The sequence below is a fragment of the Larimichthys crocea genome, chromosome VI (genome assembly GCF_000972845.2).
Source record: "Larimichthys crocea isolate SSNF chromosome VI, L_crocea_2.0, whole genome shotgun sequence".
NCBI classification, from domain to species: domain Eukaryota; kingdom Metazoa; phylum Chordata; class Actinopteri; family Sciaenidae; genus Larimichthys; species Larimichthys crocea.
In genome coordinates this window covers 9,318,278-9,345,420 of record NC_040016.1, presented here as the reverse complement: position 1 = coordinate 9,345,420, position 27,143 = coordinate 9,318,278, and the positions used below count along the sequence as shown (strand labels likewise).

The 27,143-nt window shown below is 41.1% G+C and overlaps 1 protein-coding gene across 2 annotated transcripts in view; it reads left to right on the top strand.

Moving 5' to 3' along the window:
- Positions 1 to 2,200: 2,200 nt before the first annotated feature.
- Positions 2,201 to 27,143, top strand: part of LOC104930503 (sodium-coupled neutral amino acid transporter 3) — a 32,329-nt gene continuing 7,386 nt past the window's right edge. Inside the window, exons 1-9 of one of the 2 annotated variants that reach the window (XM_010745304.3) lie at positions 2,201 to 2,797; positions 15,606 to 15,853; positions 16,747 to 16,779; positions 16,960 to 17,053; positions 17,149 to 17,264; positions 22,037 to 22,110; positions 22,464 to 22,556; positions 22,758 to 22,839; positions 26,491 to 26,573. In XM_010745304.3, coding sequence (XP_010743606.3) covers positions 15,717 to 15,853; positions 16,747 to 16,779; positions 16,960 to 17,053; positions 17,149 to 17,264; positions 22,037 to 22,110; positions 22,464 to 22,556; positions 22,758 to 22,839; positions 26,491 to 26,573 — 712 coding nt within the window. In that variant the 5' untranslated portion in view covers positions 2,201 to 2,797; positions 15,606 to 15,716. The remainder of the gene's footprint in view (positions 2,798 to 15,605; positions 15,854 to 16,746; positions 16,780 to 16,959; positions 17,054 to 17,148; positions 17,265 to 22,036; positions 22,111 to 22,463; positions 22,557 to 22,757; positions 22,840 to 26,490; positions 26,574 to 27,143) is intronic. The other variant, XM_019263478.2, reaches the window with a different exon arrangement.

The following is a 27,143-nucleotide window of genomic DNA, read 5'->3' as shown; positions in this document are numbered from 1 at the left end:
GGGCTTATCGGTCTGTGATGAGACCTTTTCTTCTTGTTTGTCCTAATCATGTATGGTGGGGGCTGTGGAGGGCTGGACGGGAGGCCACATATCACGCACCATGGAAGCTCCTCGGAAAAGACCCTCAGTCTGAAAAACCACAAAATTGTTTTAAAATCGAGCTCACTGAAGGCAATCAAGTGAAGATGAGACAGACGGATCCTATTAGGGTGCAGAATAAAAACAGTCTAAGGAAAAGGAGAGGATTTTTATTCTGTTATTGAAATAATAGGCTTTTTTTTTTGTTTTGTTTTTCTAGACCCGCCTTTGAAAAGTCTAAATCCACGTGTGTGTTTACCACTTACCAAATATAAGCATTTATATTGTTATGCTGGTTTGCTTGACCCAGGAGTCACAGACTCCCATTGTTTCCAGAAATCCTTTCAAAGCTCTTCAGAAAGCTGCGCTGCTTTGTTGATGCGATACATTCACTTCAAGAGTGTGTGTCTGCATCAGATTGTAAAAAAATGACTTCACACTTCTTCTATGAATGCTGAGCTGCTTTTGATAGACAAATCCTAATTTGAGTGTTTAAAACATAAAATGTGTTAGAGGAATTGATCATATGTAGAGCAAGGTCACTACTGAACTTCTTACTGTTTGTTATAGTTGGTCTTTTGGTAAATCGCAGTTCATCGACCCCACAAGGTGAATTTTAATAACTTCTCCTGACCTTTCATCCAATGCAACCAACCAGGTAAAATTTCAGTTTGTCTGATACTTTACAAAACTCATGACTAATAATCAACATGTAGCATTTTATGTTTCTTTTTGTTTATGCATGTGAATAACATTAGAACAACCATGTGTTACTATCTGGAATAAGCATTATGTGCAAAGTGTCACCCATTATAGTTATTTAAATTAATTGGCTTAGAATTACCCATATAATGGCTGTGGTTTTACCCCGGCATAGTGTCGTTTGTGAGCTAAAACACATAAATCGCTGCCATATTTTTTGTTTTCATTTAGCATCTCTGCTCTGCGGTCATCTAACTTGTGTTGCAGACCTTTGCTACACCCCAGTTTCTATGGTTACACCTTGGTTGTGCACCGCTCTTGGCAGTCAGAAAGTCCTCTGGAGGACTACACGTGCGTCACCTTTTAAGCTGACAGATAGGCGAGCCAAGGTGAGGCTACACACACTGTTCAAAGAAAAAAAGAACAGGAAGAGTTCATGCAGCTGAATGAGAACGCTGTGCCTCCAGAACCGGTTGCCAGATGTCCTTCGCTGTTCCCCCTCTCCTCCTCATTACTCGACACTGCTTAAATTAGCATTCCAACGTGTTATTTGTGAATAGAAGCAGGAACAACCAGTGGACAGCTCGGAAATTAAACCCCAGATTAAAGCTCATCATGCACTTGAGTTTTTGTCTTCGAACCATGGCGTACATCTGTTGAGCTCCACTGCTGACCTCTGGGATGCACCAGCCACTTTCTCAGCATCTCTGGACCTTTTGCTCTATGGGTAGCTGTTCCCCCACTGTGTCAACCTCAGAGCAGATGCCGAGCTTATCTGTCCTGGAGGTTAAATGTCATCTGTTTTCCACAAGGTCAGGTTTTACTGTGACAACTTCAAGGGAAATTGTGGTTGCTGGTTAAGAGGACAGTGTGGTATTTGTGGAAAGGAAAACGCAGAGATGCCTCAATTTAGAATTTTAAATGCATTGTGGAAAAAAAAGACATGACATGAGTGCAAATGTGTATGTGTGCAGAGATGCAGGCTGGGTAATTAATGCATAATTAATATAGAAAATGTGTGTTTGGCTCTATGTGCCACCCTCTTCGAAAGAAGATACAGGTTATCCTGTGAACCTGGTTTAATTTGACGGCAGGTGTGTGTGTGTGTGTGTGTCTTCCTCTGTGGACACTAGCAAAATGAGAGAGAGAGAGAAAAGAGACGGTCCCCGGAGCGGTGTGACATCAAAACGCGCTACCACCGATGACCTAGAAACGGAGCGTGCGTATCCTATGTGCGTAAGCAACAGTGGGCTTTTGTGGCACATGGCACATGCAGCTGTTTACGTTGATGATGGCGTGTTAAAAAAAAAAATGGATCGATATTCCTTAAAGGGCAATGTGAGTTATATTTTTAGACTTTATTAAAGGTATTGCTAGAATAAATAAATAGATAAATAAATAAATGCATAAGTGCGTACGTGTGTGTGCGCGTGTGATCTCCTCGCGATCATTCTTTGTCTGAAGATGCGCGCTCAAACACGGACACACATGACAAAAAAAATATGAAATACACTCTCTCCACCATCACCGTGTGAAATGACAGTTGACACGTTAAAAGCATCAGTCACGACCTTTTGATTTCCATCCAGCACGGGTCACCATTTCTAAACGATTAAAAAAAAAAGCGCGTGCCAAAAATACGGCTGGCTCTCGTGTCCCTGCGCGCGCGTTGCGCTGCCAATTCGCAACAACATACTACACACACACATACGCACGCACACACACGCACACAACTATAATGTGATTGGAGTCGTTTTGCGTGCGGGAGGCGGAACCTGGACACTCTCCACATCCCACTTTTTGAGAAGATTACGAGCGACAATTTACTGAGAAACGCATGACATTAACGCTGTGTGGAGGAGAGGCGGACGGACGTAGAGAGAGAGAGAAAGAGAGAGAGAGGACAGAGGCAGGACGACACGCCACCGGGGGTCGAGGCAAAGCCGAGCAGCGGAGCCGAGGCATCAGATCCGTGTGGAGATATTTGGAGTTGGAGGAGGACACTGGCACTTGTCTGGTAAGGCGCTGAAAAAAGACTGCCGAGCCCTTTAATGTTGATTTATTAGTCCTCATTGTGCATTTAAAACTCGGGACATGTTTTCCACACGTTAGACATTTAGAGTCTTTCCAGAGCGACGCTCTTTTGTGCGTGTATGTGCAGCATCAACCCGCTCGCTTTGTCCGCCGTGTGTGACATTACTAAACGGGAGGGAGATGCAAAGCAAAAGTCCAGACACGTGAGCCAGAAAACCAGACAGAGGTGACATTTAATCTACATGTGTGTAGCTGGATAACATACCCTACTATTGAGATCCAGTGCTCCCCTGTAGACCACAAAGACCTCTTCAGTGTTTTCCTCTTTAGGATCTGGATAAATGTTGATTCTGTATTCCAGAGGATCACTGTTGAGAGTGAAACAGCTGATTATCCCAGTGACAGCCCCTCACTACCAAGATCAAGTGGAGTAGCTTAGTGGGATCAAACTTGGGCATGCTGGAAGCTCCTCCATGACCATGTGGACTGTACTGATTCTTAGTATGATTTTCATTTTTCATTTATTTTCATGTTCTTGGCCCAATTTTACTACATGTAGAGCACTCACTCTAAAGCTTAATTTTTTTTTTTTTGGATCATATTTTTAAGTCATGCTGGTGAATCATCCACAGCTGGCTCACTCCACGTCACAGATTTGATACGGGTGCCATCTGGTCATTATGTTTGGTGATCTTAACCTGTCTCAGAATTTGGTGGCATGCCAAGTCTAACTAGGAAGCAGCTTTCAAATCATCATGTACATACAGATCTGATGTTACTTTTAAGCATTTGCTCATTACTTTTGGCTGTTTGGTCTGACTTAAGGCAATACATGTAAGTACAGACTTTACTTACATGCACACAGTTAAATAAAGGTAATATTCATATATAATATTACATTTATTTATTCAGCTAAGATGCAAAACGTCCCATTCTAACTGGATAAAAACTCTTAACAGCAGCACGGTTTTTGGAGTCACCTCCAGTGGGCAAAGTCGCCAGTCATTCACTCCTCCATGATGACTCACCTCAAGGGCTCGTGGGCAGCAGGTGAGGCTGCGACTGCTGAACTTGACTGGTCAGAGCGGACGAGAGCTCGTAGTCTGAGCAGCTTGGCATCTGCTGTTGTAATTGACTGACTCCTCTCTCTCTGTCTTGTCATGGGTTCATGTGCCTAGAACGAAATCACAGTGTGAACGGGCTGATCCGGCCTCAGCCGGCATCAGGCATGCTGAGCTTTTGATCTAGTGTGTAATTAAAAGCCTGCGTTTGTGTGTTTCAGATTGTAGCCGTGCACCGTACACGAGAGCGTATGAGGCTTAAAGCACGTGAACATGCGTGTGGTCATGCACAAACATGCGTTAACACAGCTGAATATCGGTATGGAGACTAAAAAGATATTGATGTCATTGCCTCTGGGTTGATTACAAAGTAATTAACACGAAAGCTGGTAGAAGAGGGAGGGTGCTATGCAACAAAGGTCACAACTTTCATTTACAACTAGAAAATATTCTTGACTATAGTTGGTAAAAATGATTGAAATCGTGTCTCATCCCAGTCTGTAGTCATCCTATTTAGCCAGCAGCAAAGAAGCTGTCATTAGTAGTATTTAGTGGCCTTTACTTCTCTTTCAGTCGAGGTTAGTGGATGAGAGATGTTTACTGCCTCTTCTTTTCTTCACTATTGGATGAGACGTCGACACAGAGATTCACTAAGTTCCTATTTGATTTGATCAAAGCTCTGTGTCCATGCCAAACGTAGTCTTCTGCAGCAGTGTTGGTTTATTTCTGCAGGAATGAAGAGAAGAAGACATGAAGGCATTTCTCTTTCTTAGAATCAGATCTCTGTGAGAAGAAAGGAACACCCTGTTGATACTTTGTTGATGGTATTAAACAATGAAAGGGCACAAGCTTCTGCCCGGCCTTGAGGTTTTACAGGGATTTGATTTTGGTCTCAAAAAAACAATGTTGTATTTGCACATTCAAAATAATACATTTTTTTTACTTTCATAAATGACCTACTTTGTATTTTATAAAGACAATTAAAAGGATGGAATAGAACGTACAGGACATGCCGGAGGATAGTGTGTTGTGAGGCTAATTGGTGCCAAGTTGACAATCCAATCAAAAAAAGGGAAAATTGTTGAAACTGTTAGTTTGCTATGAGGGCAAACAAGATCATTTGCTTGTGCCTAGTTATTTCACATTTGTGCTGATTCGTTTGTGAGAGACTTGTGGTATCTGAGGACATACTATCATCAATGAATTGCTGCTTGCATAAGGTCATACTACTTAGTATAAATGCCAACCCATTGGTTCGATGAGCTCTAAGTGGGAGACACTTATTATACCCTCAACACTTTGCTGTCCAGTAATCAGAAGTAGATTGAGAAGACTCTCAGATCCACCTCGTATGGGAACAGCTGCCTAATGTAATTGAAACTTAATATCAGCTGAACAATATACAAGCGCTGTTTCGTCAAAGTGTGATAGCGTGCAGAATATCCCAATATTGCACTTCAACGGGTCTCTGTTTATGAGCTGTAGCAGTTCAGTTGAAGAGTATTGATTGATTAGGCCTGGGTAGATAACACTATACAGTCATGAGCATGGAAAGCAAACATTAACAAAACATTTTGATAATGAATATAATTTGAATTTTGAAGCAAGAGATTGGAAAGCACTGCCATAGTGCATTTTCCCACTTGCCCTCATGAGAATGAAGTATTGGTTGGTATGTGTCTTACCATATGCCACCTTACACACCCCAAAGTCTGAATACAATCTTTTGAGCCTCAGTTCGAGCTGTATTTTTGCTGATTATCCATTGTTGCCCATTGTTCTTAGTTCTATAAGGGATTTGATCGTTAAGCCTTGCATTGATCTGCTTACAATGGGTGCCCGCTGTGCTCAGGAGTTCTCTGTCAGTGGATTGGGATTTGGACTTCTGAGGTGGTGCTGAGGCATGTGACAGAGTCAGCAGTGCAACATCCACCATGGTGGTAACACACTGTGTGAGTTGTACTTCCAGCTCTCTCTTCTCTCTTTTGCTCTCCTCCCATGTGATGAGGAGGAAGCAGAAGGGAGACGGGTGGCAGATGCCAGGAGAGGATGGCACTTTGTTTGAAGGCACATGATTGAGAGAAGACAGTGCTGGCATTGAACAGTGTTGTGTTAAGGGAGGACTGTCTGGATGGTTAGCTGATTGCAATATGTCCTATTGTTCTAACTAATATATATATAGGTGTCATATAGCTTATAGAGGGTGTGTCCTTGACTGCATCACTGCTGTCCTCTATGTTCAGTCCCTAGACGATCTGCTTTTGGAGCCACAGTGTGATATAACATAAGTGAACTATCTGGAGGAGACAAAAAGTCAAATACTATCTCTTAAATATTACCTGTTAGGTACACAGGTAGAGCTTCATCCATTAACTGATCAAAAGAAAATTGATCTGCAAAATAATCATTGAAATCACTGTTTAACATTTGATGTACTCAACAATGTACTCAAATGTGAAAATTCACTGCTTTTCTTGCTGTCATATTAAAGTAAATAAAATATTAGTAGGATATTTGTCGTTGACGTCGTCTTGCAGCTCATGCTATTGAATAATTGTGATGGGTATTTTTCACTGTCTTCTGGTTAATCGAGAAAATAGTTGATCATTGATCATAAAAATAATTGTTAGTTGCAGCCCTAGACTGCCTGACTATGTGCCGTCATATACAAGCAATATAACTTTTTTTTTGCTTTTGTTGAACATCCTGGTATAAATACAGGATAATAGTTACGCAATGTCTTGGTCATTTTGATTTGGATGAATTTGCATTATTAGACAGCTTAAAAGTGAGATGAAACATTGGCAGCAACAACGTTTAAAAGAATACTTTGTTCTGTGTTCCTAACACTTTCTAATTACACAATAAATACAGCTAAAAGTACTGCATTTAGTGACGTACTGGTGAAACAATTGTTGTTTGAAATAGACTGAACATATAGATAAACGGCAGAGAAGCAGGATAAGATTAGACAGGTTGATTGATGGTTTTAACTTGTTGCAGATGTCTACGTCAGCCCATAAATGTCAAGAAACTGAAGTAGAAAAATGTGAAATATCTGTTCTGAATTTGTTCAACTGTTCAAATGTTCTGACAAATAACAAATAAAATTAATAGAATCTTTTTATGAGAGTGAGTTTTTCCAATTCCTTACAAGATTGTTGTGTTTACCAGTGACCATCTGGTCCAGGTCCCCATATTTGTCACTGCTTAGCTTGGCAAGATATTCCAAATGAAACTGATTTGGTATGTTTATCCAGGAAAAAAGATTGGTTTGCAAAACCAGTTGGTATTTGTCATCGATCACCTTAATGTGCTGCTCAGCCGTGTTTGTGGAAATGTTAACATAAATCATCGACTGGCAATATATCACCAAATGCCGTGTGTCATCATCATCGTGTGATAAGTTGTCAGATATTTTTGGTTTATATTTATATAGTTAATCTAAAATAATTTTGTCTCGAAGAGTGTGCAAATCGTGTTATAGCTCCCACCATGACTTGCAAAGCTTCTTCATGCAGCAGTGAGTGTACTGGCATTCACTTCCACTGCTCTATTTGACAGCAGTCTGAGAGCAGGCCAAATTTGATTTGGCATCACCAGGCCAGCATTGTGTTACTGTCCAGGCCAGTACTTATTGCCCTTACTTTATTCATTCAAATAAAATGAATGGAACACATGTGGCACGTGTTGTCAAAGAAAACAGAAAACGTAGTTACATTCATCCCAATAACTTGCTGCTTTGGCCAGAAGCCTTAATCTGATTATACAGTTCATCTCTATATCACTTTTCCATAAATCCATCCTGTTTCTCAAACCGGTGCTTAATTTAATATCATAATTAAGTTAAAGATAAGGATAATGTTCTTTTCAGTGATGTGAAGACGTGTATAGACAACACACAATCTGAAAAGTGCTCTGTAAAATATAGAAACAGTGCTTGTTGATGGTTCGTTTGCTGTTTTGCCTCTTAAGCAGCATAGCAGAGTGTTATTGTGTTCTGCAGGTATGAGATGATGAAGACAGCTTGTGAGCCAGGCAGCCACAGGGCTGAGATCACATTCAAATCAAGTCAATAATTTGTTCTGCGTACATAGTACGTTGTTGGAACAGGTGTGCGACTGCACAGAATTTCAATCAGTCATATTTTTCAAGCGACTCATCACCTCAAGTGCAACATGCCATTCGAAAACTTCGCCAGCTAAACAGTATTTATATCTTGGTGATGCCTTGCTCTTTTTTTTTGTACTCCTAAATTTTGATTGCCTTTTTTTTCTGTTTCTGTTTGGACACACTTTCCTTCTTTTATCCCGGGCCAAGTCTAATAAAGGTGCAGATTGCACCCGGAGAAGTGTCTTAGTTCTCCTTTAAATTAAACACACACTCCAGCCCGGAGTCACAATTTGAATGTCATCTAAGGCCAATGTATTTAATGGTGTATTGTGCAAATGAGAGAAGGGAGTGTGCATAATTACACATTCTGCTGGATTAATAACCTTCACACAATTTGGAAGGAACAGGAAATGAATTGTATAGCACCAAACAAATTGGGGATGAGAAGTTTTAGGTTTTATGGGACTCGAACCTGGCTAACTCACTGTAGTGATCTAACATTTGCAGTGTGTATTTAGCGTGATTCACTGTTACTCCATCTCTTTTTAATTTCCTCTCAACAGTCTGCTATTAAAACAGACTCGTTGTATTGTGTAATTAGAGACTAGCAACTTGGTCTCATTTGGTGAATCGGTTGCGCAGATATAAGAAAAGCTCGGCGCCCAGCACTGCTCGGATCCTTAATATGATATTGATTACTTCCTACGTCTTACCCCTCCCCTCTTATTTTGTCTCATAGCACTTTACCTCTATCCTCAAGCCCATCCTTATAGCTGCATAAGCCCTGCCTCGTTTGAAAGCCTACACTTATATGTGTGGTGACATTGCTACTATACTGTCCCTTCCTGTTTGTGGGGTGTCCGGTGTTAGAGTTGAGCCAGAGTGACAGAAAGTGTTGTGTGTGATTCTATAAATAAATCGCATTTTCAGTGAGTCACAAGACTCGTGCGCCCACTCAGGAGTGCCACGACACGCTAAAGACGGTCCACATTGCATCATATAGGGCTGACACCCATCATCCTCGAGCTACAGCACCACCAGTTAGAAGACAAAACAGTAAAATTTTGGGTTTCACAGAGGATATAACATCAATTTCACCAAACAAAATGACAACCCAAAATCAACAAATGTCATATAAAAGGAGGTATTATGGAAAACAGATCTTTGAGTAGGTTCTGTGATCCGCCCTGACCTTGGCAGGTCACAACAAAGAATTGGGTCTTGTCTCAGTTTGTGTTGTCGTGTGAAGCTTTTGTTTCTCTTTCTGATCATGCTAATTCGTTAGTAAAAACAGCTTTGGGTATTGGGTCAGGTTCGGATCTCTGTTTTACCAACTTTGCAAACAACACTATCAGCTAATCGTGAGTACAAGTTAACATGAATGCAGAAGCTTTATTCGTTAAAGACTTCGGTAATTACCCCATCTTTTGTATACATGCATAAATAGGCTATAAATAGCTACCAGTTGAAGATCCCTCAAGGGAGACTTGACACTGGTGGTGGTGGTGGAGCGGCAGAGCAGGATAAACTGCAATGACTGCAGAGACTAATGAAGGAGAAAGACAACATGTAAAGGTGTAAAGGTGGTTTCAATATTTTTTTCAGCTAATATGATCAAAAGATGAAAGGATAGCCCTTTGCACAGAACTGATTTTAATAGCTTAGTTGGGAAGCCTCAGTGCTGAATAGGGCGTCTGCTGACCATGTGCTAAAAGCTTCATTCGGTTTGAAAGATGCTACAAACAACAAGCCTGTTTCATTAGAGCAAGGTGTGCAGTGCAGGAAAACAAATCATCGTTCACAAAAAAGGCAAATCCCTCAAATAGTCCAACCGTTGCATCTGAGATCTTGTCTATAAATGTATTATCACATATGCATTACATATGCTGTATGATTGACTATAGAAAGGTGAGCAGATATCCGAAGATATGGGTGGTGCATGTTAAGAGTCTCACTGACAGCATGCCATGCAATATACGTCAGCATCGAAACATTTGTAAGGAAATGTAGGTTACAGGAAGGAGATTGGAAGGCAAGTTATTGCAATCTTTTTTTTTCCTGCTTCGAGTATACTGAATAATCCTGATTAAAGACTCTGTCTGACACACTTGACTTGCTGTGAGATAATACCTTCCACCTAATAGTGGATATTTAAACGCGCTGCCGAGCAAAGACCGCATCCTTCATCGTTTGACGTAGGTATCTCACAGCAGCTTATAGGAACCCTGGAGATGAGGAGCGTCGCAGAAGCTGACATACAAATCTCATAGTCAGAAGTTGATCTCTTATTCTCCCTGCTGGCTAATCACAGTGGTGCTTCGGGGCGTGCAGCAGGGAAGGGAGAGCGAGAGAGAGATGGCAGGAAAACACTGTAAGGAAAAGGGAAACTGAGGATACAGAGGCCTGTAAGGCAAGTAGTGTCTAATGAGAGACTTGAACACAATTACAATAATATCCTTCTGAGTTTTATTGTGCTCAGGCCCCAGCATGTAGTGTTTATAAGATGTGTATTTTTAGTCCTTCTTTAGAGAGTCAGCAGAAGAGAGATGTGGAACAACATGCAACAAAGGTCCTTGGCCCGACTTAGTCAGTGACGTAAATCTGTTTTCCAGCACGTAGCTCCATCTTTATCATAATTATTTGTATGGAGTTCAGTAACCTCACCTATTTCCCAGCTAGTTCTGCCCGCCTGAGCAGAGGTCTTATTAGTGAGAATGATCGAAAACACCTGCGTGGCTCCGCTCAGCCTTAATTATACAACCCCTGAGTCTCAGCATTTGGATAAGCAGCAACCTTTAGGAAAAAGTGCTCCAGGAAACACAGTGGCTCAGAATTTATACTGATATCAACTGGAATATTTTTTATGTCCACGCTATCAAGGTCTACACAGAAAATGTGACGTTTACTTTAGGAAACCTGGATGTCTGAAATGATTCCTCTCATTTACAACTCCTGACTCAGCGGACTTGCAGTTAATACGAAACATGTAGACTAGCTTTATTATGTTCCAGAAGAAGTTAGTAAAGGTTTACTCACACAAGCTCGCTGAAGCTCTCACATGTTGCAAACATCTTGGTAACATCTTGGTGATGGTGATAGTTTTATTTTCTGCCTGTAGCTGCTGGGATGTTTGATTCATTCAGCAACAGTGTGACAGTTTTCCCGTAATAACACTGCATACTTTGTGTACTTGTGTGTGTGTGCGTCTTTAGGAGTATTTTTGAACATGTTCACCCTTGTGCGAAGAACCAGAATACAGACAGATGGTAGCTGGATGTGTTTGCTGCTTATTTCAAGCAGCTGCTGTGTTCAGTGGCACATGCAGCAGCACTTAAACACAGCTTTGTGTGTGACATGACGTGAGGGGGGGGGTTACAACGAGGCTATTCACTCCTCCTGCAGCTATTTTTATACCAGACCAAGATTGTATGGAGGGACCTGAGCTGTTTGATCCTGATTTCCTGCTTGGGTGAGATGGGCCCCTAATCTGATCTACTCTATCATAGTGACTGTCAGAGGTCCCGAGTATTGACTCAGTGTTTTACGATAAAATGATCTGTGATAGATCTATTAGCTGCTCATCAGTGAGATTGTGGGCATGTGTAATCTCTTAATCTTCAGGAAATCACTTCCTGTTCATTGACATAACAGGAGAATGAGGAATTTGCTTTAGATGCTGTCTGTCTTTTTTTTTTTCAGTACAGCAGCTATTAAAAAAACAGGCAAGGCTTTAGTTTTTCAGAATTGCATCCGGTGAGATGAGTTTGTGGTCTTCCAAATGACCTGTAAAGTCGTGATGATCCTGTAGAGGAAGGTTATTCTGGTTTCTCGGCAGCATTTAAAGCATTCTGAATAGCTCTGCTCTCACTGCATCCTGGGTGTGAGAAGAGTGAGTGAAAAACAGTCCAGGATTGTCCACATGCACTCCAACAGATTAAGAGAAATTACAGTGGAGACTCAATTAAGAAAGCTTATATGGCCAGAGGCCTGTGAGAATGTCATCAAGTGGTGACAGTATTACAATTTGCACACACACACCCACACACACCCACACACACCCAAAACCATGCATGCATTTAATCATTCCCTGATTTAACCACAAACGGAAACACACACACATGCCTTTCACTGCGTGAGGATGAATCAGCATGCGCAGACTGTCGTCCGCTTCAGGTATAAGTTTAGGAATAACAATCAGCGGAACGGCTTGGCTCTGTGTGCCTCCTTGTGGGATGACGTCTCTCAGCAGAATTGCTCGCGTCAGAGCCGGAGAACTGAGGGCGCATGCACTCGCTGTGTGTTGGCAAACCGAGGTGATGTTTTGGACGACGGCTTAAATAAACATAGCCTCTGCTGTCGCTGTGAAAAGACTCATTTACTCCCACCAAGTGCATCACAGTGTAGCAGTAACTCTTGCATAGGATTTTCTGGAAGTTTCGGATATCAACGGGGAAACTATTTTCTATTCAGTCCTGCCGTTTGTTCTCGTTTCATTTTCTCCTATACTGCTATGTTTTCATTTTTGTGTCGTGAAGCTTTGTAAAAAACGTTCACTGAAATCATTTCTTTGTAACAGATGGCACTACTGAGACAATCAGACTGTAGAGGATTGATCATCACCCTGTCATATGTTGCACAAGTAAACATTATATCTTGGTTTCTTGGTAGAGAACATAGTAACTGAGATGGTGAGAAATCAACACAGTCAAATCTGCATATTGTTATACTCATGTCTATAACGTAAAAGTATGGCTGAGCAGCTTTCTCATGTTCCATGTAAACATAAAGCCCCAAATGGTATACTAGCATGTAAACACTGATCAATTCATATCTATATGGAAATCTTGACAAATCTTTTGGTTTGGCAACACCGATGATTAAAAAAAAAAGAGAAAGCCTGCTCGCAAAACAATGTTTTTCTTTTGGGTACAAGATGTTTTCAAATCTGAAACTGTATTTGCTCATGCAGATAGCTGCGCAGGTTTTTTCAATGACGTAGTGTCTACAGACCGCGGAGCATTTCCTTACAAACATACAACTCTTCTTCTGTTTCATACCACAGAGCTATGTTACACTGTGGTGTGACTGGTGTTCAAGCCTGTAGGGCTGAATTGAAATTGTTTTTATGCTCATTCTCATTTTCTTGGTTATAATTACTGCTGGTGGCTTATCATTTAACAAAATAGATCCTAACACACCAGATAGCTGTACAGTATTTAGACTTTGGCCAAGTATATAGTTTGATGAATGTAAATACATTTCATGAAAGTAGATGTCTTCATATATTTTCTTCAATGTTATTACATAACCAATCATGTTTGTGAGTGAAAGTGCCAACACGTCTAAAGGTTAAATATGTCCATACAGGATTTGTCACATAAGATCTTTATACTGATCCATTTCCACAGCATTTATATATCCATCATTTATTATATCTTCAGCTTATTGTAAGTATAAATATCTATATTTGGCAAGTAACGCCTGATATCCAGTTTAGTATTTCTGCTGCCAAAACAATGTCCTACTTTTAAAGGAGCGTTTCCCCCTCAGTGTTTCCCCTCGCTGTGCTTTAACTTCATTGCTTCAGACTGGAAGACCCCTTGACCTTTCTAAATATACGAGTTTCTGACTAAATGAGTGTGCTTCTACTCAACTATTTTCAAAGATGTTATGTATTGCCTTTGTTATTGGACATAATGATTGTAGGAAGCACAACTCTGTGCAGTCAGGTCTGCTGTTTCAAGCTCCACTGCTTGAGGCCATTGAAGAGGTGCCCTTGTAGTCAGACATCCCATCGTGTATTCTTCTTGAATGGCTCCCCCAACCCTTTTCGTGATTTGTAGACTATCTGAGTGGCAGCGTGGTTCTGTGCAGTGATTTGTCCCACGAGAGGGGCCCTGCCTCGTCCATTGCTACCGTCAGCAATTCTGCTACAACTGTGCATGAATACAGGATACTGGCATTTGCTGAATTCAAGGTGGCGTCTTTTCAATTAGAGCCCAGTGAAATACCTTTTCAGCCTCTCGAGTGGCCTGGCGAACTACAGCCAAGGGGGCCCCGGCAGTATAATGATGCCTGGCACAATAGTAGCACTGTTCTCCAACCCGTTCCCAGGAAACCGCACAACATGTGCCATTGTGCACTGTGCTTTGCTGCCCAACCACGTTGCCTGGCTTTAGCCAGAGACACCGAGGCCTGGCTGTGCTGTGAAGCTCACAGCAGCGTGGGTTGGTAAGACAGGTTCAGAGGACTGCTAGATGAAGATCAGGATTTATTCGACCCACCCTGCGTTTGGTGTGTTAAAATAACATTACAAAAAGCTATGTTTTTAAAGGGGGGTGGGCTGTGAAGCAGAAGAAGCCTGAGGGACAAGGACAGCTGAGTAGTTGCCAGGAATGGTAGTACAGGAAACCCTGAGCATTGTTGCTATATTGAACCCTCTTCAATAAAAGAGGAAACCAAGAGAAAAGTGACAAGCAGAAAAATGGGGCCACAAAGACAGCTAGAACTGGTTTGTAGCTGGTCCTAGCTGGTTCTTCTCTATTTATCTCAATGCTGGGGGTTTAACCGTTTGTGTGTGTGTTCCTTCTTCTATGGCCCCCAACGTGCTCTCCATTATAGCCTCCAGTGCTGTTTATGCAGCGGAAAGCAAAGGAGATCATTCAGGGCCAGCCAGTTAGGGGGCTTTGGTCAACAGCATCCAGGAGATACATGTCACAGGGGCCTTTCTGGGCCCCATAAGCCAGCTGGTCAGCTAAGACACAGCAACAGGATACCCAATAGAAGTCTGACGCAAAGCCCAGTGTGTCACATTTAACTGAAAGCTTTGTTTTCTCTGAGCGTAGACCTGTCAGTTGATGTGTCAATTATTCATGGGATTTGCCAAAACATCCTTTTATTGTTAACTCTATAATTGACTAAACGCAGTAGGAGTTGCTTTAGGTTTCGTGTGAAAATAGTTAGTCATTACACTGAGCTCCTTGTTTGACATAAGAATGACGTAATAATTTAAATCCCCAGTATTGTGGTATAGTCATTTTGTGTTATCGCTCCATCTTGACATCTCTGTTGTCATTTGCTCTGTCAGCGTTCATAAAATGATTTGGAGTGTAGTCACGTCTCTCTTGGGTTTTAACGACGATACAGACTCACTTGAATGCCCTCAGGGTCCCTCCTTTATCTTCCCACGTGGCTCTTATTGTTTAAATGTAGGAATTAAAGCGTCGCTACTAGTGCCGTCACACTTATCTGTCAGATCTGATTGGTTTGGACTTTTATTCAAGAACATCAAATGGTATCTCAAGCTACAGTCTTAAGCAAGAGTTGCATATCGTTGCGGTCCTATGAAAACCACGCGTCAAATTTTCAAAAAACTGATGATGATATGAGAAATGATGATACGAATCACTTAAAATTTGCATCTATTAACGAGTTTCACAGTTCTGTTTTTTACAGAATACAGTCACCATCACACAAAATGAGATGGCCAAGTGGTTGACAAGATCGTGATTGTTCTTATACGTTTCTAAATTCATCAAAAGAAGTCAATGAACAACAAGTGAAGCCAGTTTCATTGCAAAATGTTATGCTAATGTGTCCATATGTTTTCTTCCACAGATCCCAGGAGGAGAATAAAAACTTCACTCTCAGAGCAGAGTACAAACATCAGCACAACTTCAACCATTTACACATATTAAAAAGACTAAACACCAAAGCACCACAGCAGATATGAGTGAGGATAAACCATCCGACGCTGTGGAAAGTGCCCCTGCTGAGGGGAATGCTATTCCTAATGGGAAAGGCCATGAGCCCGGGGAGGAGATCACAGCAATGGCTAAAACACCACCTGCAGGGGACAGCGAAAAGTGAGTAATCTAATCTAACACAGTTTATGCTGATCTATGATCTATTAGAAATACCTTAATGGCTCACAGGCGTTGTCATTGTTTCATCAGTTTCATTTGAGCAGTTATATATTCACTTTAATTCACTTGGGTGCTTTTACTTGTTGTCTCCCCTTTACTAAAGATTTGACATGTCTTCTTTCATGCAACACATGTTATTAAATGGTATGTGTTACATGTACCCTATGCCTGTTTCTCCATCAACACAAGAAGTACCGTTCCATCACTTAAAGGATCAGTGTGTAGGATTTCGTGGCATCTAGTGTAGTTGCTGATTGCAGTAAATATACGCTAATAAAAACATATTCATGCTTGGTGTTTTCCCTTTCTGCCAACCCTTAAATCTCACACACTGAGCCTTTAAAGAGGCAAAATCTGATGTACTATATCTGTTCTGATTTATGTATACAGTAGCTAGAACGATACATCACAATACATCGGTGAGAGACACAAAATAGCAGGTAATTGTCTGTGTTGTTGGTGAGAATGATTACGTCTGCTGCCTCATAACATAACCACGGGGTTGCATGCACAATCCCCGTAACAGCAGACGCCTGGTGATGTCGCCTTTGAGCAAGAACATTTACCTCCTACCTGCTCACTCATTGTTCTCTCGTTCGAGCTGGATGATGGAGGGAGCTAAATGCCTCATGTCAGCGGTTGTCTAGTAATATTTTCTTCTTTCCGTGTAACAAATGGTTTAATTAAAATGTCTCTCTCCGGGATACGGATGATAATTTATAGATGGTCCCTTCATTGTATTATTTGCTTTATCATATTATGACTGAGGGTGTTGTTTTTCCACTTTGTGCTCTCGTTGGGTGATGGATGGCCTCTCTCTACACTGGTTGTAGGGAAACTGTATCCAATAGTGCCCAGAATGCTAGGTATGTACAGTATGTTGTAATAATGAATAGAGAATGTGTTTCAAATTCACTGTGTTCTTCACGGAAAAGCAATTAAACCAGAGCCTGCGCTATAAACAAATAAATGGCGACAAATGTGAGTTTTTTTGGTTTGTTTGTTGCGTTAATTCAAGTTCTTTAACCATATTTCTTTCCATCTAGTCCTCACAGAACCGAGAATTCAGAGGCCAACCTCCCAGAGAGCCAGGAGTTCTTGTCAGGCATGGACGACAAGAAGACGACACGCTTCACAGACGTAAGTTCAAACACAACTGGCTCTTATCAATCCTACTTGCATGTAATATTCGATAAAATGTTTTATATTTCTCCTCTCTCTTGCATTCGTGATAGTTTGAGGGGAAAACCTCATTCGGGATGTCCGTCTTCAACCTGGGCAATGCAATCATGGGAAGTGGAATCCTAGGATTGGCGTACGCCATGGCCAACACAGGGGTCATCCTGTTTTTGTAAGTTACACATAAGAATTCGATACACCAGATATGTGACACCATGAATACAGATTGAAAGCATGAGAATGAATGAATTACAGCTCACTTGTGCTGTCTGACTCATCTTCTTCCCGCTCTTCCGATGGAGGTCTTGCATCACACATAAATAGCACTTAATCAGATTTTTCAGAATCACTAATTGTATTATAATTGTCTTATATTAACTAGGCAGACGTCCCCGTTTATGACACAGAGCCTGATGATACAGGCCACTGTCTGGAAATAATAGAAATCATTTACTTGTGTTATAAATGAGAGCGATTGCGATCAAAGATGCAGAAAATAACCACGTTGTGTCTGTGTGGTTGAGTCTCAGCCTTGAATCAGTGGGTGCATGAACTGTATGCATAAGGGGCTTAACATTTAAAAGCCTCCGCAGCAGCAGCAGCAGCAGCAGCAGCAGCAGCAGCAGCATTGTCTGTCAGGATAATGACGTCAGGAGTCAGCTGCAGCTTCCTGGGTCATCATTTATATTTTTATGCAGATGTTTTTTTTTTTTCTCTCTACCTGATTAAGATGCACTCGAGGTCTTCTTATCTTTGAGCTGCAGTGAGTTGAGTCACGCCTTCACTCTATGCGTGAATCAAACGCTGACAGCCAGGGTAGCGAACTAGTCAAGCAAACACTTTGTAGAACCGCATGTGGAGGAAAAGATACTGTTGCCTTGTTTCTCTGACATACAAGGTATTTTTCTGGAAATCAGAAAAAGATGGTCTCCCTCTACTCTTGTTGAACTTTTTTTTGCCAGAGCCAATCCTGTCATAGCAAATTCTCTCCAGGTGTAGCGAGGAAGTATTTCGTCCAACCAGTGTGTGTGTGTATGTGTGTGTGTTTACTTAAGCTGGTATAAATAGTGCATTTGTTTTGGACTGTTTTCAGCAGTCCACATTTGGGGCTTTAGTGAGTATTTATGGTATCAGGATGTTGTGTGCGGAGTCAAAATAAACAGTGCCATTGTAATAATCAGCGTAAAAAGAGGTCACCCAATGTCATGGTGTGGCTCACTGAGCTCCTGGCTCTAAGGCTATAAAGAGCAATGAACTATATCGGGTACACGAACCAAAACCATGGTATTTGTTGACAGTAAGAAAAATAGAGAATATCTCCAACCTTCATCATTTGGAGCTTGTAGACTGGATAATAACCTGCTTTCAGGAAATTGGCAACATTTTCCTGGCAGGACCATTTCATTGCATTATACTTCAACATCAGCACTTTTGTTGACCATCCAATCTGTCTCCGACTTATCCTGTCTAAATCTCCTACTATCAGGGAGAGCAGATTCAGTCTCCTAGATGTTACTTAATACCCTCCCACAATTGCAGTAATGGTGATAGTTTTGATTCGTGGTGTCTTGGTTCTGCATAAACCTGACAGTGGCATAATATTTAAATGATAGTCTGTTTTATTGCATGTCTCTCAAAAATAATTGGGGCAGTCTCACTAGAAATCACTGGCAACACAGACGCTTTCACCTCCTCGCCTTCCTTGTGCTGTTATGACACCTCTTCCTGACGGTGCTAGATTGTAAGGTGGCTGGTGCTGAAGTAGTTTTCTGTGAAAAAAAATAATAAAAGGACACTGTTTTAGGGCTTCTAGAAAATTCATTTAACTAAGCATCCCTGCTTTTAAGAAAATGATAATGCAGAGCTCCAGTGAAAGGAAAAGCAATGATTTCAATTTTTGTATAACCTTTGGCGTGTCTGGGAGCTGGGGCAACAAAGGCAGATTGTTCATTTCACAGCAAAGAGAAGTGATAACATATCCATGTTAGTGTTGTGGGAGAAACGTGAAGTTTTAATATTTGACAGCTACAGCGGCACTAAAATATTATTCAAGGACATCAAAAGCTTTTTCCCAAAGCAGTCATGTCTGAAAGATTTTCCCTCGTGTTAGCGAAAGCTTCTTATTCTGAGCTGAGTTGTGTGACTGTGGGGTTTTCAAGCTGTCTGCTGTCTAGACTGGCTGAACCCCATGTCAGAAAACGGCAATGCGTTTGACACTTGGCTAGGCCGGGAGCTGAAATGAGCTCTAGCTGATTAGTCTACATTTTACTCTGATGTGATCGCGTGCGAATTAATAGTACGTGACTGAATGCAAACAGAGAGGCTGTTTTTTATCCATTCTGTTGCAGATGAAAGGCTGCGTGTTTGTGTGCATATCTGCATGATCTTGAGTCGGACAATAGAGTGACTGCTGAGAAATACAGGCAGGGTTCTTTACATGTTTGGCAAAGGAATACAGTGAGGAATACAGTTTCCTAGCAGCGTACTGTGTCGTCCTGAACCTTAGGTCCTGTCCATAAAAATGAGGCGACCGTGTTTGCTCAAACACGCTGATGTAAACAACGGCAAAATAAATGTCAACAATAAAAAAATAGGCCCGTTGTTTGAGTTGTTTTTGAACAATTATTATCTTATATAGGCTGTTCTCCTCCTTCCAGTGACTTCTGCAGAAATCTTCTTGCACATTGGACCTTGAAGGATTATAAAACTTTTCATTTATTCATTTCAACCCGCACAAAGATGACAAGATGGATGAGTCCACTACACATGTCAACATTTGCGCATATTTGTTTATATCTATTGACTAATAATTATGAGTATATTCTCAAAAGAAAGAAAGTCAGTGCTGTAGTGTTGGTGGATTATTGTTCAGGATTAGCTGAACAATAGGCATGTTTATGTGGCACTGAGTAGATCCTGTCGTAATACTGACTGTAGTGAGGTGAAGTAAGGACAGCTTTGAAACTACAGTGAGTGCCACAATTTGACTCAAGTTCCTAACCTATGTACTAGATAATCTACTATATCCAATAGTTTGGGAATGACCTTTGTTTCTGTTTCCCTTGTGGCCCAATGTTTCATATCACGCAGATTTTTGTTGGCGAGTGCAGAGGCTTCAGCGGGTCAGTGACCCTGGCCCGGGCAAGAATGCAGTGGGGTGGAAAGCTGCAAGCAGAGCTACAGTGACCCAAGTGTGTCAGTCTGTCTGACTGTCAGCAGATCTGTCCTCCCACTGCCACTTGACTGACTAAATCTTCCACCGCAAGTCAACCCGGCATTCTTTCACATACTCTGAAAAAAAAAAAAATCCAAACAAGAAAAAAAAAAAATCCCCCCCAAAAAAGACAAAAAACAAACCTGTTAACTGGCCAAGAGTTGAAGTCGACATGAAAGACACGCTGTCTGAAAGACACGCTGTCTGGCTTTTCCAAAAGGAGAAAGGAATTGAGAGAGAGAGAGAGAGAGAGAGAGAGTGTGAAAGAAAGTTAATGTCGCCAGTAGGAAGAAAATAGAAAATAGTTGGAATGGGATCGACTGGGTCAGTAAAAGTGAGTAGATCAGACCCATTCACAAAACTTCCTCATGTCGGGGATTCTAACAACATCTCCCGTAAAAATGAATATTAAACCATAGTAAAATATGTAATATGTGAAACTTGCAAACAAAAACACCATTATTGGATGTAGCAGATTTTGTGTTATTTGGTCATATGAGAAATCATTAGTGTCTTCATGTACAACAAAAAATATTTGTAGGTTTGCTGTTAACAGTTAAGAGCTCACACTAAATAGTCAGTGTCTTGTGATTTAAAGAAAAAAATACTAATGTCAGTTTAATTCTTAAAATTATAAATATCAATTTCATAAATATAAATATAGCATTCTGCAAAACCTCTTTTTCTTTGAATTTAAGAAGCCTTAATGTTAAGTGTTGTGTTAACACAAGCAGCCACACGAGAATTGTACTTAAACAAAATGCCCAAACAAAGGAGGATTAATATACACATACATGCAAGAAGTAAATAGACACCTTCATTCAAATTCAAATTCAAAGGTGTCTATTTACTTCTTGCATGTCTGTGTACAGCCCTTGTGTTAAAGCACCACATAGTACCACATACCTCATGAAAGCATCAGGAAACAGATACGTTTGGTCTCAAACATATTGTCATGTCACTTTAGGGATTTTATATTTTGGACAATATCAGATTATAATTCATTCAGGATGACAAAAGCAGTTATGTATTTTCAGACCGTGAAAAATTCGGCAGGTTTTTACCCAGGTTGGGTGTATTTGAAAAGTCAAATCATCATATGATACATTATCATATCTCACTGAACTGATTACATCCTACTCATTTTTTTTAATATGAGCAACAGTGGAATATGGATTACAGTTATTCCAGAAATCAAATCAAAGAAATCCAATGATAGAAAAGATAGAAGCTCATCACATCAGCAGAATGCATGAAGAGGAATATCATATAAAAACTGTGAATATGAGTCAGTGGAGAGAGAATGATGGCAAGTACAGACGCTCTGGAGGAAAACGCCTCTATTATGGAAAATGGAAGTGATGACTGAAGTGGGTTATTCCACCGCTGAGGAGAAGATTAATGTTTACTAGAGGATTTTCCACATTCTGTCAATCTCAGCATTGTATTGGAAACATTTCTTGTCAAACCGTCCATCTGGTGCGTTACTCAGTGTGGCAGAGGGCAGAGTGGCTGACGGGGCAGCCTCCATGGCTCAGCTTGAGTAATAATACAAGGTCAAGTAGACCCACGGGGGACTCTGTTCTTACGACACAGTCTATGTACCGGCATCCAGAAAATGTATGCCTTCGCTGCAGCTGTATAAATAGCCTACAGGTTAATGCGCTGTACAGTGTCACATTTAAAATAAAGACGTTTTGGTATAATGGTTGCTGGTATGTGTGTTTCAGGGTACTTCTAACAGTGGTGGCAGTCCTCTCATCATACTCCATCCACTTGCTGCTAAAGTCATCTGGTATTGTAGGTATGTATGTAGCCTGATTGATTCAATGATTCTGTCGTCATGTACACTGAAACGACACCGGTACATTTCCATACAGTGAAAAACGTGTACCCAACTCTCCAATCAAATCAAAATCCAGAGTTCAAAGAGAGTTGCGGTATACATAAGTAGCCACCGTGCTCTGCACACTGTTGAAAAGTCTCTTGTATTAGTATAAAAGCTGTCTTTAAATCACATGGTGTAACATACTCAATTAACTGCTACACAACAAGTTGTCATGTAGAACTTTTATTAGATTTACAGCCTCTTTAAAGTCCTAGACCTTGTTGATATGGATTTAACACATTGATAAAAATGCTCTTTTCTTTTCTCAGGTATTCGTGCGTATGAGCAGCTTGGTTACAGGGCCTTCGGGACCCCAGGGAAGATGGCGGCAGGTATTGCCATCACGCTGCAGAACATCGGAGGTGAGGTCACAATGCCATCTGTCCTCACACTTACACACACACACACACATTTCCTCTGAGGTTTCTTGGAAAATACTCATTAGTAGTCTGTGATTCCTTGCTTGGAATTAGATATTTGCTTATGTGTGATGGTGCGTGCGTGCACTGTTTACTGTAGTTTAGTACTAACTCATTTAGTGTTTTTGTGTCTTCTTTCCACAGCCATGTCCAGTTATCTGTACATAGTCAAGTATGAGTTTCCTCTGGTCATCCAGGCCTTCCTGAAGGTGGATAATCCTGCAGGGTGAGTGGACATTGCATGACATAAAAGCTTTCTTTCATACAAGCAACAAACCACAAATGCCCCCACTTAACCTTACTGAAAAGAACATGCTGAGATTTGTAATCCCTAAGATTTTAGTCCGTGTTGATTAGCGACACCATAGTTACCGGAGGTGTTATAGGAAGTGTAGTTAATCCTACAACAAACAGTCCTTGAGCTGATATTTAAAAAAAATAGAAGCAGCCAAACAAACTCAAGATGTTTTAATAAAGAAGTCAAGCAATAATTGGCATTTTCTCATCAAGTCACAAGCAACCATGAACTGACTTCATGCAGTAAAGGAGTTGGTTACCTTGTCCAAGTGTTGAAGGTGAGCATCCTGTCACCTGGAACTCCTCATCTAAAAGTTCACTGTGGCTGCTCCTTGTCTTTCCGTTACTTCCTGCAATATTGGAGATCGTAGGGATGGCAGACTCCGTCGCTGACAGATTAAACATCTTTATAGAGAGCTGATTACAAAATGTAAACTCCTTGTTAATAGTATGAAAAAAATATCTAAAATGCTGCAAGGATTTACATATTTTTGTTCTTTTAAACTTTTAAATAAAAGTCATCCCTCACACTCGTATTACTGTAAACACATCTGGTTTCGTGTGACCGCACTGTCATAACTTTTAAAGTAAAAAAAAAATAACCAAAAAAGCAGTGTGATATCCTGTCACTTCTCTATGGGACCTCATGCAGGCGTCTCTGTGTGTACAGAGATTTAGCCTCCACAGAAGACTTTCTGTCAGGCTGTGCCAATTGGCAGGTCCGGTGCTGCTCTGGATACACTGAGCAGCTGGCGTGAGAACAGCTGTGATAGTGACCCTGGAGGAGGAGAGCAGCACGGCCACAGAGAAACACTCACATCAAAACACAGCTAGACTCCACGGCTATAAACGTAAACCATGGGATATCGCTGGCCAGTGCAGGTGGCCTCAGAGACAAACAACACGCACTTCCTTGGATGGGATTTTGAGTATGATGTTACCCCCTTACCCCTTAACCCTTACCCCAGTTGACAGTGAGGAATGCTGCATCTCATAAATATCAGAGGCGACTTAAGAAACAGATGCATGCACTTGCACTGGTTTCACTGCTATCACATTTGCGCATGAATGCTGTGATTGACGTGTCTCACTATATACACAGAAGTGATATGGTGTGACAATATGTCCACATTGTCTTCTGGTGTCTGTCTCTGTGTAACAGTGCCTGGTGCTGTTAGGCATGGTTAACAATCACTGTTTATTTGAAATGACAGACTAGATTGTTCCAGTGGCATTTCATCTTGTCAGTGGGTGTGTGTTTATGTTGGTAACTGTACAGGGGGTGGACAAAATAACCGGGACACCTCACAATCAGATGCAGTAGAATACAATAGCTCTACAACAAGCACCGCTTTATAGTAGGATAGAGTTATACAGTATTGATGAGTTTATAATTATACCTTACAGTAATTAGAGCTTATAATACAGTGTTCAGGTTTAATTGACTGTCAATCATAATTTTTGGATGAATCTTCATGAATGTAATTTGTTTATTTTGTTTGTGTGTATAAAAAGTCATATAAAATCAGCTGAGAAAAAGTATGATCTATAATGAAAAGTAAAATGTTCAACATTCTTTATATTCTGTTTAATTTTGTGTTTATATCTGTTTTTTTGTCTTTTGTGAGAGTACATGATGCACAGCATCTCACAGCAGGAAACATGAATGATTTAAATGTACAGGGACATTAAATCTAACTGAAAATCAAACAGATCTGGATATATTTCTTGGAAAATTAGGAAGAAAATGAGACGAAGTTCTATTTGATTTGATTTGACTGTGTCAACAAAAACTGATGTTGCATGACTGTTTTTGGATTAGGATTTTGTCCGTAGGGTTCCTGTTGTTTTGTTCACCCTCCACATGTGTACACACGTGTGTGGTGTACATGTGTGTAGGTGTGTCTCTGTGTGTGTGTGTGTGTGTGTGTGTGTGTGTGTGTGTGTATTTGTGTCCCTGCATGTGTTGTTTTTTACAAACCTCTGACCCTGGTCAACCCACATGCAAAATCAATGAACACCTGAGGCTGTGTCTGTGTGTTTGTGTTTGTTCAACCAGTCAGCTTATCAGAGAGCTACTGATATTTCAGTGTGGAGAGTGCTCTGTGTGTTTAATCGCTTATCAAATGTGTGTGTGTCACTGTTTGAGTGTGAATTTGTAAAACACTGTATGTTTGGGTGTATCGGTGTATCAGTGTTGGTGATATTGTGTTCCCGGTCCAGATGGCCGAAGGGCAGGATGACAGGACAGGATAGATGAGCCTCTTCTGTTTTTGAGATGTGTGTGTTTTTGTGTGTGTGTGTGTGTGTGTGTATGTGTGTGTATGTGTGTGTGCTTGTGTGTGCGGCCAACAGATGTTGCATCTCTCCCACCTGATAGAAGACAAGAAATTTATCACCCCCTACTGTGTTGATCTAAAAATAGCTCGTAGAGGTTTGTTTCTTAGCCATCGCTGTGCATCATGAGACAGTAACCTATAGTAGGCTGTGTCTGTGTCAGTGGACACATCCTGTTTGTTGTACGTCCATCCAGTCAAATAGGTGTGTTTGTTTCAGTTTGTCAGTGTGTGAATGTAACTACACCGTCTTTGCACAATGTTTAGTTTGCATGTTGTGCCTTTGCCTGTGTGGGTTTCCTCCAGGTGCTCTGGTTTCCTCCCACAGTCCACGTTCATGCAGGTTAACTGGCTGTTAATTGAATGTGAGAAAGTCTCTGTGACTCACAAGTCGACCTGTCCAGCGTTTATCCCACTTCTCACCTCAGTGTCGCGACGATTAGCTCCCGCTTGTCAAGGTTAAGAGGGTATAGCTATTGTATTGATGGATGGTTGTATTAGAGCGATGTAGGCGAGGTTGCAAATCAATGGTCGGGACTGATTTATGGCAATATTGGATTTTTATATCATTTTTACATCAGCATGATTAACTAAGGTATCAATGTATTAACAGACATTTGTGTCTGGTTATGTTACTGTATCGCAACACATACATAAATCAGGCTGTCATATATTTATAGCGCCATTAATTAAAGTTCAGTAACACCATTCGGTCTGCCAGTTATTCAGCCACTCAGTCAGTCATATCCTTGCAGAGTTTGATGATATTACGTTTAATTAAGTTCTCAGCAGGGCTGTAGCCAGGATATTATAAATTCTGAGGGTCACGGTTTCAGTTTTCCCTTTCGTAACCACACCAGAATTTTTTTTGAACTAACTCTCAAGAACAGCCACAGTTCTTAGTGTCCTGCGGTACAAAGAGCAAAGAGGCTTATTTTTTTCCACTCGAGATATTTGATTTTCGAGGCGAACCAATTAATTTGATTTGTGTTTGTTTCTGTTCAGCTGTGAATAAAACGACTTGGCATCGTCGCAGAGATATAACCTACCTTTGCCTTTTCTACCACATGTGCCTTATCCGTGCGCGCCTTGTTTTTCAGCGTACGCTTCTCTCCTGCATCAGTCAATCAATATCTGACACGGTACAAATACTTAAAAGAATGGAGATTGAGGGGCGGCGTTTGAGCCGAGTAATTCCAAATCAATACATTTAATTATCTGTGTCTTACTGCCTCTCTCCGCAGTGAATGGTACCTGAACGGGAACTACCTTGTGGTCATTGTATCCATTGCCGTGATATTGCCACTGGCTCTCATGAAACAACTAGGTGAGTATGCAGTGTCTTACACAGTACCCATCTTAGTGTTTTATCGTGGGCTTACTTCTGAAGTGTTACGCTCCGCATGGATAAATCTGAGACTCACACATGGATGTTTTTAGTTTCCATGTTAGAGTTGAACTAGAGTTTTATTATGGCAAAAAGAAGACAGAAAAGATTTGCCCGAGCTAAGTGAGTCTGTTCTCTCTTTCTCCTCCTCTCCTCTTCTCTTCCACTGTTGTCCTCCTGAGATGTGCCTTGGTACATGGCTTCAGCCCCATGTCTGATAATTTCCACTAGATTGTGCTTATGCATTCGCTTTAAAATAGTCATTTTCACAAGGTTAGTCAAGTGTCCTGCAGTCTGCCTGTATTACAGTGCTTCAGATGACAGTGGCTACGTGAATCCAAACTGATGGAAATAAAAAGCAGGCGAAGCCAGATTGGAAGTGAGAAAAGGAGGCGTATTGGCTGACCTCTTGTAAGAAGTCTGTCTCCTGCCGAGACATGAAGGACAACAGAGCCAGTCGGTGCAGTCGAGTAATGAGCTCCGACTCCTAGCACATTAAATCAGCCCAGT